The sequence below is a fragment of the Telopea speciosissima genome, chromosome 7 (assembly GCF_018873765.1).
Source record: "Telopea speciosissima isolate NSW1024214 ecotype Mountain lineage chromosome 7, Tspe_v1, whole genome shotgun sequence".
In the NCBI taxonomy this organism is placed as follows: domain Eukaryota; kingdom Viridiplantae; phylum Streptophyta; class Magnoliopsida; order Proteales; family Proteaceae; genus Telopea; species Telopea speciosissima.
Genome location: NC_057922.1, coordinates 34,679,061 through 34,692,454, shown reverse-complemented (window position 1 = coordinate 34,692,454; position 13,394 = coordinate 34,679,061). Strand labels below are relative to the sequence as shown.

At 40.6% G+C, this 13,394-nt stretch overlaps 1 protein-coding gene across 1 annotated transcript; it reads right to left on the bottom strand.

The window, feature by feature from the left end:
* Positions 1–1,873: 1,873 nt before the first annotated feature.
* LOC122668485 (bidirectional sugar transporter SWEET14-like) lies at positions 1,874–2,648 on the bottom strand (the record flags this gene model as incomplete). The annotated part of the gene is given in 5 exon segments (XM_043865043.1): positions 1,874–1,954; positions 2,040–2,132; positions 2,176–2,182; positions 2,373–2,482; positions 2,580–2,648. Coding segments are annotated over 5 exon segments (360 nt in total), but the record flags the coding sequence as incomplete, so codon positions are not given.
* Positions 2,649–13,394: the final 10,746 nt, after the last annotated feature.

The following is a 13,394-nucleotide window of genomic DNA, read 5'->3' as shown; positions in this document are numbered from 1 at the left end:
AAGTTTTCCTCCACCCATAGAACGGTTCATCGACCATCCTAGGGTTCACAAACCCCTATAGGATTTTAGTATGTTCCCAAAATACCTTCTTGATTCCTTCTCCTGCCTAATCCACGTCCGTGGTAAATGGATTCCCATTCATTGTGGGTGGAGGGAAACTCGATCCTAAATAAATTATATGAAAAAGGTTGCTCAATCGAAAGGGTACATTCTAGTTGACCAAAGCAAAGATATTCATGGGGGCCGGTTCATCCTATTCAGATATTCACGACCTAGAGGTACTAGATTCTTTTTCAGATAGGCCCTAAAAGGAAAAGGAAGGCAGTAATGCCACCTACAAAATGCAAATGTAATTAACATTGAATATTTTGAAAATGGTTTGAATTAACCATTTTTAAATTTCAAACTCAAAGTCAATCACATACCCTCTCATTTATTAATATCCTTCCATGTATTTTTCAACCACCCATGTATTAGAAATTTCACATGTGCCCTTTAATTTTTCCATTGGCCACCGAAGGTCTATTTTTCATACAATTTCAATCTCATCTAACTTGTCACATAGTAATATTTTATAGTATTTTTATTTGAAAATATTTTATATTGTATTTTTATTCTAAGGTGTATGTGGAGTACACAAACCATCAAAGACTGAAGGGGGCAAATCCTTCATTTGGGGTCTTGGCATATCCAGATTAAAATATACCTCAATTTGGGGTCTTGGCATATGCAGATCATTCCCCACTTATCCATCAATTTTTTTTTTCCTTTATGGATATATTTAACTTAGGAAAAATCTTGTTGTAATAAAGATTGGTGAAAAAAATTCCTAAATTTACTTTATTACCCTTTTAATATAACACATTTTTTTAATAAGATAAATCATTTCACCTGTCTATTTGAAAAATGCACAGATTTTAATAATGACACAATGATTTATTTTCAAATTATTTTAAAAATCCTTTTTTACCCTTACATTAAATAAGTTTTGGAATAAGACAAGGGGGCAATCAAAAGAAGGTTACACCTTCTTTCTTCACCATTTTGGTGACAAGTAGTTGCACCCTTTAATTTGAGGATTGAAGCTAAAGCCCTGGCCATTACGCACATTGGTTTAGGACCGAGTTTTCCTTAAGCCACGGGGAATGGGAATCCATTCACCACGGGGCTTCATATGCGTGTGGGAGGGTATTTTGAAGAACTTACTAAAACCCTATAGGGGTTTGTGAACCCTAGGATGGTGTGGTGAACCTTCACAACATTGTGAAGGAAAATTTTTTCCATTGGTTTATATTTGAGGATTCTCCTCTTTTGAGAGTACACAGTAGCTGCAGAAAGAAAGAGAGTTCACTTGGGAAAAAATAAACAATGGTGAAGCTGTATAGTGATTAATGAGTGAGGAAATATGAAAAATGGTAACAGAGAATTACTCTCCCCTGATGTCCCCCATCAATAAATCTAGCTCAACCACCTCAAAATCAGCTCTTGCTTTCCTCATTGATTGATGTTTCCTTTATATATGTTGGCTAATCTCTTCCCATACAGTCTCTCACATGTTTAAGTCACCTGGCTCAATGGATTTTTCATGAATGCCGAGGTCTGTCAGTCTCTACTGTTTTTTCTTGATACTCATCTTGGTAAGTCTTGAGATCCAATTTGTACAGCTTCAGCTCTAACACAAGGCCTTCTTTGCATCCTTGTAACCCAGATAGAGGATCATTTGAGTAGTTACAAATCTAAATCCAAGTATGTTTGGTAACCAATAATCAAACAGGTAAAATTAGCAAAGTCTGCATGAAGATACAAAGATGATTTTGGGGCAGATACTAAGCAACAGTAATAGAACTTGAGCAGACTTACTGCAATATAGAAATCACATGACAGCACAGAGAGTGAGGAAGAAGGACAAAGAGACTGGCGTAAATTGGATGCTCTTTGTTCTAATGACTAGTCTCTGCAACACCCAAAAGAAAAGATAATTGGACAAAATATTCTTTCTTGATTAAGGTACTGTTATGGGTTTTGGTGTTAAGCATTACCATGATACTAAGAGGAGCAGTCAATACACTGACAGAGAATTCCGGCGCGAACACTCCTATGTTGAACAATAGGATCAACTTCACTGTGAAGGTCTGGGGAATGTGGAAAAACATTCATATTTTGTTGAAACAAAACAAACCCACTAAAGGAGGAGGTATAGACGAAGATGTCAATGAAACAATACAAGGTTTTGGAAAGGATTACATCCTACAAGCTTGAAGTCAACTTATAATGTGGTTTTGGAAGTCTATATAATGAAACAGAGTTACCAACCTTAGCCCCTTTGGGTGCATATATGAGGTTCATTGTTATGTAAGCAGCTTCTATTAGGCTAGAGGAAGGCATAATCCATCCATAACATGACACTAAAAAGTTCTACCATAAAAGGTATTGATTGGAACCCTTCTGTTGATTCCTTCCTATAGACCCTATAAAAGGTTGGCTTAAAATGAAAGAGGAAAAGAAGATTAAATTAGCAACAAATTCAGAAAATTTTTGCAATCATTTTTCTTCTCAAAAATACAAATCTATCATAGAACTTACAATGGGGCCAGAAACACAATGAATTACACAATATTACCGAGAAGAGTAAAGCCACAAACAATGGATTATTGATTAACTCAAGAGAGAGTTATACTGGGGGAGATGGAAATGAATATGTTATACCTAGAATGCCAATGGGTGATGGACATGTTATGATTTCCATTCTTGGAGAGAAGCTCTCTATTGTGGAAGGTCCTTTTAAAAGGATCAGATCCTGTGGATTAAGAGATTCTTTATCTCTTCAACCCGTGTGAAGGAAAACTCGATCCTCGTTGTTATATGGAAAAAAGAACCCTAAAAGATAGTGTGGTTAGACAAAAAGGGATGCAAAATGACTGCCCCACCCCCGTGAAAAGCGGAAATCCAACCGTTGTTGATGCTTTCCCGCACGCCAACACAGAGGGGCCACAAGAGCGTTCAAAATTATCATCCCACCCTTGTGAAATAAAATAATTACATCAATGTTGATGCCCTTGCACACGCTCTCATTGGCCCTATGCTTTATTTGCTATAAAATGCTACATTATTTATAACATTTTTAAAATGTTTTATTGAGTTTCTAAGACCCATCACGGATGCACAGACGCTCTTATATGGACATGTACTATGGATTGGGGTTTGGCAGTACATGTGTACATGCCCTAGATTCCATAATGATGGTGTTGATTAGTGGGGGGGTTGTATATGATAAATTGTTATCATATAGGGAGTTATTTGGAATTTTTTAATTTAATTGGCTCTTTATTTAATTAATGGATTTGGTGCTAATTGTAATTATCCATTAATAATTAAATAAAGAATCTAATTAATACTTTCCCTATTAGATTCTGCTTCTTCACCTGTGTAGCACTTTGAGTTTAAACAGAATCGCCGATCGAGAGAGAGAGAGTCGACTCTCACTAGGGCTCTATTAAATCTATCTAGGATTTAATTAAACCCTATTATTATAAATAGGGGACCATAAAATGCAGAAGGGAGAAGCTCTCCACGTTTTTGGAGCAGACACTCTCTCTCCTACATTTTTGGTTTCTCTCTCTCCCTCTTGTGATCTCTCTTCTTCTTCTTGCTTCTCTCACCTGTGTTTGAGAGTTAGGGTTTGTGAAACCCTAGATCTGTGCTGAGGAGTTTGAGGGCATCTGGGATTGGCGTGTAGAACCTTGGTAGCACCATTGGAGGTTCAGATCTGTTTGCTTGGAGCGCTCATTGGAGGAAGAACCACTGTCTATTGGAGGAGCAACACTTGAGGCTCACCAGGTTAGCAGTTCTTTATTAATTCTTTATATTCATTGATTATTAATATTTATGGGATGCGAAAGAAACTCGAATCGATTAATTTTCGCTGCGCATTCGAGTATGGGATGGATCCCTCTTGCCATATGATGGACTAGAGACGAATTTCTCCGTCCCTATTGTGATAAATAATTTTATGGGACGCAATAGGGAAGGAGAAACCTTAATAGGGATGCACCAGGGTTCCCATGGGAAACCATGGGACACCCTAAAATTAAAATGGGGCACCCATGGGACACCATGGGATAACCCAGGGCGTGTAATACCCTAATTGGTTTATAATTGGTTTCCCTACGGAACCATGGTTTGATCCCTGGACCGTTGTTTGACCAACAGTGTGGTATCAGAGCCACTTTTCCCACCCATGAATATTAGATAATTAATGGTTAATATGATTATCATGAGTGGGATGCAAGTTGGCACATGGGTGGTTAGGATATAGTTGTTGTAACAACCTTCCCATGTGCACATGGGTAGTTACAAGGTTGTTAGTGTAACACCCTACCCATGTGATGATGGATTTGGTTTGTTTTGTTTATTCCAATTATTGAAACATGTATCCAATTAGGTTGTGATTACTAATTTTTATTATAAAATTTTTTAATCATGTTCTAAATCTGGGGGGGTGCACGCTGCCAAGCCTCTGCGCACGCCCTTCCCCATGAACCTACCCTTGTGCGCATCCCCTTGTGGGCTGCTGTCTGTGGGCAGCAAGCTTGAGGGCTGCGGGCCCACGAACAGCAACCTGCAGGCCCGCAGCCCAAGGCTACTGCCCGTGGGCCCTGTGCCTAAAGGCTGCGCAGGGAGTGCCTGCAGCCTGCGCAAGTGGGCTGCATGCACCCCCCCTTGTTTTCCCTCCAGTTTAACAAAAAAAAAAAAAAAAAAACAGATTTTTCAGAACAGAATTTTATTATTTGGTTTTGTTTTTGGAGGATGATGATAGGTGAAGAGATTCCCTCTTTACCCACTTGTAATTAAAATGAGATTTTAATTTTATGGGCTTGGATACATGATATCACATGCGATGTGGTGGTTCAATAATTGAAGGAATCCATGTTTTAATTTTTGGTTCACTTGCTTTAATGCCCATGTATGAAATTATATTATGATGTGATTATGGGAATGGCATTCTAATTAATGGATGGATTGTTTATGTATGTGATACATGGGGTTATGGGTGGATGTGATGCTTCTCTCTCTTTCTCTCTCTCCCCCTTTCTTTTTTATAAACAAATGTACTACACCCCATGGGTAACCCAAATGGTGGGTTGGTTTCTCCATGCGGGGTTTCTTTATTATTATGGAAAGGAAAGTGTATAGAATTTTTCTAGGTTTTCATTGGAATTTTAGAGGAGTTAGGACTCCTAGGGCATGTAGATGGTGATCCACATGTGGCGCTCAAAGCTTATGGAGATGCAAGTCACCTACTTTGAAGATGTGATCGGGCGGAGGAGATGATCGAGGCATGGCATCCATGGCATGATAAATGCACCCAAAGTTATTAGTTTTATTTTTATTGGGAGGGTTCTTTAATTACTTCTGATAAAAATGCCGCCATCCCATAATCACTTTTAATTAATGTTGATTAATTATGTTGTTTAAATCTATCCATGTATGTGAGAGTTAATTAATCCCTCTTTATTCACAATACATGTATGCTATGGACTAGTCTTAATCAGTAGACATGTCCATGGCCTCCTATTGAAGATAAATATAGAAAATGTGTGACATGACCCCGCATAAGCCGACAGGACATTGCCAGGACCTCTGTCACGCATTTATCTATATTTACCTCCATCTAGATACGTTAGGGTATAGATAGTGAGAGGGCACCGCGACAGTGGGCCATCTTTCATGATTCTATGATTCTAACTAATGCAATAGGTAAGTACATGACTTGGGTGTATGTCAGCCGACAGGATCTGGACATGACAACCAGGTGGCCGAAAATATTGGAAGCCCATAAGGCGGACAGCTTAGTCCACACTACCATGGTGTGTATAATGACTCCCGACAGGGTAAGTTATGCATGCAAGGGTTGTAGGTATCCAATTCATCTTTTGGGTTATGAGGGAAACCCAAATCATGAAAGACCATTGATGTGTATGTGCTCAACTTATTATTTTCAATGGTCATTAATTAGCATGTGGTTATTTACTTGTGCATGTGTAGATTAATATACAATGGCTGCCGTTAATTCCAACCTGTTAACACTCATTAGCGAATACAAACTTAATGGTACAAACTATGTCGATTGGTACCGGAGCATTAAGTTGCTCCTGGTTGCTGAAGGACTGTACACTGTTCTAGATGAACAAGTTCCTCCTCAACCCGACCCGAACGATTTTGAGGCAAATGAAGAGATGCAAGGGTTCCTCATGAGAGATTCCAAGGCATCACTCTATATCCTAGGATCGTTGAAAAAATCAGTTGTAGACTCAGTCAAGGATATACGCACTGCTGGGGGTAAAATGGATAAGCTTGCTGCATTGTTCAATAGGCAATTGACACACGCACATTCTGATGCGGTGAGTCAAAATCCATAACTCCAAGATGTCTCAGGGGACTCCAGTGATGGATCATGTAATGAAAATGATCAATCTGTTTGAAAAACTGGAATCCATGGAGACTGATTTCAGCCTGCGATACAAGACTGATGTGATCTTAGCGTCACTCACTTCTACCTACGCACCTTTTAGGATGTCCTACAAGATGTCCGAGAAGGAGATGGAGCTCACCGAGCTTGCTAATGCACTGGTAGAGGCTGAAGCGTCCTTGAAAAAGGACAAGGCTGAGGTCAATGCAACTAAGGCAAAGCCTTCTTCAAATGGGAAGAAGAAGAAAAAGGGAAGTAAGGGTAAGACCTTGAAAGCCAAGGGTGGGAAGTCTGACAATAAAGGCAAAAGCAAGTGCTTCTATTGCAAGAAGGAGGGTCACTGGAAAAGAAACTGTCGTGCTTACCTGGCAACTTTGAAAGACAAGAAGCCAGATGAAACAGAGACTGCTAAAGAAGGTACATGTGATGTTCACGTTCTTTATAAGTCTAATTTGTCTTTTGAACCGACCAATTCTTGGTTGGTGGATAGTGGATCCACTGTTCACATTTGCAATGATTTGCAGGGGTTCAAGGAGACAAGGAACCTGGAAAGAAATGAAGTGCGTCTTCGGATGGGCACTAGAGCTGAGACCATGGCGTTGGCTGTAGGAACTTTTATTTTAAATTTTAGTTCTGCTAGTTTAATTTTAAAGGATTGCTATTATGTACCATCTTTCAAGAGGAAGATAATTTCAGTTTCAAAACTTGTTTTTGGACGGATATAGTTTTTCCTTTAATTCTAAATTGATTATTCGTTTTAATAATTCCTTTGTGGCATCCGGATATATGCAAATTGGTTTGTATTTTCTAGATTGCCCTATTAGAACGAATGTTGTTTCAAATGTTGATTTGAAACGGAAAGCAGCTCCAGTGAACTCAACATATCTGTGGCATCTAAGATTGGGTCACATTAATATGGACCGAATCAGTAGATTGGTGAGGGATGGGCCCTTAGAGAGTCTGAGGGTGGAACCATTCCCCACCTGTGAGTCATGCCTTCAGGGTAAAATGACCAAGAAACCCTTTAGCAATAAAGGTGCTAGAGCCACAGATCTGTTGGAGTTGATACACACTGACGTGTGTGGACCCATAAACATACAAGCAAGATATGGGTATGAGTACTTTATCACGTTCACCGATGATCACTCTAGATATGGTTACATATACTTGATGCATAGGAAATCGGAAGCCTTTGATAAATTCAAAGAATTCCAGCCGATGTCGAAAGACAGCTCGATAAACGCATCAAATCTTTACGATCAGATCGTAGAGGGGAGTATCTATCGGATGAGTTTAAAGAACATCTCATATCCCAGGGGATAGTTAGTCAGCTAACTAATCTAGGCACACCACAACAAAATGGTGTATCCGAACGACGTAATCGGACCCTATTGGATATGGTCAGGATGATGCTCACTTATAGTGAGCTGCCTCTTTCTTTCTGGGGGTACGCTTTAGAGACGGCGATATATATCTTGAATAGGGTTCCATCTAAGTCTGTAACCAAGACACCCTTTGAGTTGTGGAAAGGGTGAAAGCCCAGTATTCAACACCTTAGGGTATGGGGTTGCATAGCACATGTGCGAAAGCAACAGATAGACAAGTTAGAATCCAGGACTTCGAGATGCTATTTCTTAGGCTATCCCAAAGGCACGATAGACTATTATTTCTATGACCCAGTTGACCAAAAGGTCATTGTAAGTAAACATGTCACATTTTTGGAGGAAGAAATGATGACCCAAAGGTCCGAACCAGTAGTCATAAAAGAGTTATCAGATGGCTCAGAAACGTCACTTCCAGAAGTGAGACCAACTAACATACCCGCTGAAATACCAACACCTAAGGAGCCTCGAAGCAGTGGGAGGACTATTAGACCACCCACCAGGCTAACTCTTCTAACCGAAGAGGAAATAGTGGAAGAGTTCCACATGGTATCGGTTGAATCGAATGATGATCCGATGACATACTCTGAGGCTCTAAAGGATGTTGATGCCACTAGGTGGCTGAAAGCAATGCGCTCTGAAATCGATTCGATGCATTCCAACAAGGTCTGGACTCTAGTCGATCCACCACTTGGCGTCAAGTCGATTGGATGTAAATGGATCTTCAAGAGGAAGAATGGCGCAGATGGAAAGGTCGAGAGATTCAAAGCGAGACTGGGGGCAGAGGGTTATACCCAGAAAGAGGGTACAGACTATGAGGAAACCTTTTCACCAGTAGCGATGATGAAATTCATCAGGATTTTATTGGCTATCGCAGCACACTTTGATTATGAGATCTGGCAGATGGATGTGCAGACTGCATTTCTAAATGGGTTCCTTCAAGAGGAAATCTACATGGAATAGCCAGAGGGGTTCTCTTCCTTGGAGGAAGAAAGAAAGGTGTGCAAATTGCAGAGGTCCATTTTTGGGCTGAAGCAGGCTTCCAGGAGCTGGAACATCAGGTTTGATCAATCAATTAAATCGTTTGATTTTGATCAAAACTTGGATGAACCATGCGTTTACAAGAAGATCAGTGGGAGGGCAGTATGTTTTCTTATTTTATACGTTGATGACATATTGCTGATTGGTAACGATGTAGGTTTTCTTTCATGGGTAAAACAGTGGTTATCCACAACATTTTCGATGAAATACCTTGGTGAAGCTAGCTATATCGTTGGGATCAAACTCGTAAGAGATCGCCAGAAAAGGATGCTAGGCTTATCACAGGCTACCTATATAGACAAAGTCCTGGCCAGATTTAGTATGGAGAACTCCAAGAGGGGAAGTGTTCCCTTCAGGCATGGAGTCAGTCTTTCCAGATCTCAATATCCTCAGTCTCAGACGGACATTGAAGAGATGAAGAGAATTCCCTATGCCTCAGCAGTAGGAAGTCTAATGTACGCTATGTTGCGTACGAGGCCAGACATTTGCTATACAGTAGGTATTGTGAGTCGTTGCGAGTCTAATGAGTGGAGGTGCCATTGTATAGAGGAGTAACAAAATAGAAATCTACAGCCGATCCCTATTTTTATGAACACCTTGTATCATGTGATGCGGCTAATAAGGTGTTTGGGTTAGGAAGTTCCTAACATTTCTAGAGTAGTCCCTGATCTTGTCAAGGGCCCCATTCCCCTGTTATGTGACAACAGAGGGGTCATTGTACAAGCTAAGGAGCCTAGGGCTCATCAAAGGAACAAGCACGTGTAGCGGAAGTATCGCCTCATCAGAGAGATTATCCAGTAGGGTGACGTGAGTATCTCCAAAGTGGATACAACTGAAAATGTGTCTGATGCCATGACAAAGGGTTTGTCACCAGGAGTGTTTGAGAAACACATGGAGGGCATGGGTTTAAAATGTATGGGGAATTGGCTTTGATGTACAAGTGGGAGATTGTTGGACAAGTGAGTGTCCATCAAACCCGGTTCGGTCCGGTTTAACCCGATTCACCTTTGTATTGAACATTTATACATTTTAGTTTAATACTGTCACATGCGATATAAACTTTTTGAGCATTATGTGTCCGTAAGTTATACTTAAAATGGTAGTCACGACTAGGGTTTGGGTTGGGCACCCTTATCATATGGTCGTCGCATTGGGTATGCCTAGACATGTGATGTCGAGGTGCGAATGCGAGTGCTCACATGTTTGATGTGTGCATTGGCGAAGAATCTACTTTGTTGATTCCCTCATGTATTCCGCGATGTAGGAAGGGATAGACATGTGTCACCGACACCCTGTACCTGAGGGAACCTTGTCACTGCAAAGTGTGATCGCATTCTTTGGTTCATCAATGACTGAGACTCAAGCGAGTCAAAGTCGGTGTTCTGGGAATGCGTGAACACTTTGTGAGTGAAGGAGTTATCCAACACGGTCACCACTGCCCGATTGGGGAACACCAAGATAGAGACTGTCTGTGCATGGTCGAATCAGAATCTAGATCCAGTACCGTTTTGGAAATGATTTTGCAAAATTTATTTTACATAAAATGATACATTATTTATAGTTATTTCAAATAAAGTGTTTTATCGAGTTTTGCGGGACCCGATCGGATGCACAGACGCTCTTATATGGACATGTACTATGGATTGGGGTTTGGTAGTACATGTGTACATGCCCTAGATTCCATAATGATGGTGTTGATTAGTGGGGGGGTTGTATATGATAAATTGTTATCATATAGGGAGTTATTTGGAATTTTTTAATTTAATTGGCTCTTTATTTAATTAATGGATTTGGTGCTAATTATAATTATCCATTAATAATTAAATAAAGAATCTAATTAATACTTTTCCTATTAGATTCTGCTTCTTCACCTGTGTAGCACTTTGAGTTTAAATAGAACTGCCAGACTGAGAGAGAGAGAGTCAAACTCTCACTAGGGCTCTATTAAATCTATCTAGGATTTAATTAAACCCTATTATTATAAATAGGGGACCATAAAACGTAGAAGGGAGAAACTCTCCACATTTTTGGAGCAGACACTCTCTCTCCTATGTTTTTGGTTTCTCTCTCTCCCTCTTGTGATCTCTCTTCTTCTTCTTGCTTCTCTCACCTGTGTTTGAGAGTTAGGGTTTGTGAAACCCTAGATCTGTGCTGAGGAGTTTGAGGGCATCTGGGATTGGCGTGTAGAACCTTGGTAGCACCATTGGAGGTTCGGATCTGTTTGCTTGGAGCGCTCATTGGAGGAAGAACCACTGTCTATTGGAGGAGCAACACTTGAGGCTCACCAGGTTAGCGGTTCTTTATTAATTCCTTCTGTTCATTGATTATTAATATTTATGGGATGCGAAAAAAACTCGAATCGATTAATTTCTACTGCGCATTCGAGTATGGGATGGATCCCTCTTGCTATATGATGGACTAGAGACGAATTTCTCCGTCCCTATTGTGATAAATAATTTTATGGGACGCAATAGGGAAGGAGAAACCCTAATAGGGATGCACCAGGATTCCCATGGGAAACCATGGGACACCCTAAAATTAAAATGGGGCACCCATGGGACACCATGGGATAACCCAGGGCGTGCAATACCCTAATTGGTTTATAATTGGTTTCCCTACGGAACCATGGTTTGATCCCTGGACCGTTGTTTGACCAACAGGGAGGACATGAGGTTCTAGGCAAAGAACAAAGGAGGGGGAAGAAGGGGAGAGCGGGGCATAGTGGTTGCTTGGTTGGGTTGTTGCAGGGGGTGGGGGCGGATGGGGTTGGCGCACTGCCCTGCCCTACCTGTGTTGTGCAGATACAGGGTCGCACGCAATGATAGCCTTACACCCGTTCGGGCAAGCGCTCGGGTAGGGGTAAGGTGATCAATGTGCGCCACCTTGTGTCTGCGCAGCACAGCAAGACGAGCAGCCTATGCTGTAGAAGATCTTGATCCAAAGAAGAAAGGGGAGAATGTCAGAGGGTGTGAGAAGCATGCACGTCTCATTATTATAATATTGAATATGTACCGTTTTACTTTTGGTTATTGATATTCTTTAACAAAAGAGAGATTTTCTTATTGTATCACTAGATTTGTAACCCTGATTTTTTGTCATTTGATTTATTCCTAAAAGTTATTTAATATAGGTGTAAAAAAAGATTTTCAAAAAGTTGAAAGTCATTTGTTGCAATTCTTATGTAAAATATATTCATTTTACACGGGGCAATTAAACGAAGATGTTAAATTCTAAATACATCAATAGAGATGCTATTTGTTTACCCAAAACAAATTTAACAAAAAATAGAGGTGCTATTGAAACACTCCCTTGATAAAATACTTCACATTAAGTTACAATCTTTACATCCAAGTATCCAACCAAATAGACCTTTTTATGAGTTGGGGACTAGCAATCAAGGCTTAAAAACTTAGAATTGAGATCCGGATGCTAGTTGATCATGACGAGGGTTTTCGGAATTGGTATTGGATAAGGGATCAACCTCGATCGTTATTGATCCAGATCACCTTGGATCAGCTTGGATCGGACAGATTTACCCTTGATTTTCATTCAAAATTCCATTTTTTTGCCTCTTCACATGATGAGTCATTTATCAACAGACCAATCAGAGGTTCACATGGCACTTTGGGCAAATCCTGAGTACCGAACCTGAATTCCGAGCATACCAAAGATCGGAGTTGTGTTAATATAAGTGAGTTCGTGGTACAGGCAAAGACGAACTAACCCTTACGAGTCGGCCAGTCGATGATGATACAAGAATAAGCCGATGCATGATTGATCAAGAGAATCCATCTACACCAATAATAAGGACGACTCGAGTCTACATGCTTGGTACAAATGAGAACGACACAAATTATTCGAGCCGAACACACGTAGGGCTAACTCAGAAAAACCATCCCCGCATATCCCGCGAAAGGCGCTTAACGTCTCCTAAACTATCGCCCTTTAACTTCGTCCATGCCAACGTGGCATTCGGGGTCCTTATCCCAATAATGGCTCCACGCAATCTGAGATTACGCAGAAGATTCCTCATCCGCTAGGACACACACTCTCTCTCTCTCTCTCTCTCTCTCTCTCTCTCTCTCTCTCTCTATGAAGTCTATAAATACCTTGGTAACCTACACGACTAGATCATCTGAATTCATTCTCGATTATCTGTTGCTAAGAGCACTGGCTTAGGCATCAGAGTGTCTTCTGCCTGCTCAGCTCGGTCACTCTCTTGCTAATTGCTTTATGTGTAGGACCGACCTGAGGAGGTCGACCACTCCAGTTCTTGACGCAACAACACCCTTCATCTGTACTAATCGATTAATACTGAATCACCCCAGAATTTGGATCATCCTTGATTGATAACAATCCAATACGGGCAATTTTGTCGATTTGATACTGATTCCTCAAACCATGAGCACGACCCCTATTAGGATACTATTCATACAAGGATAGTCCATCCGGATCGGCCCAAATCCCACGGTTTTAATCCCAGTGGTAATGAATCCGAGAGA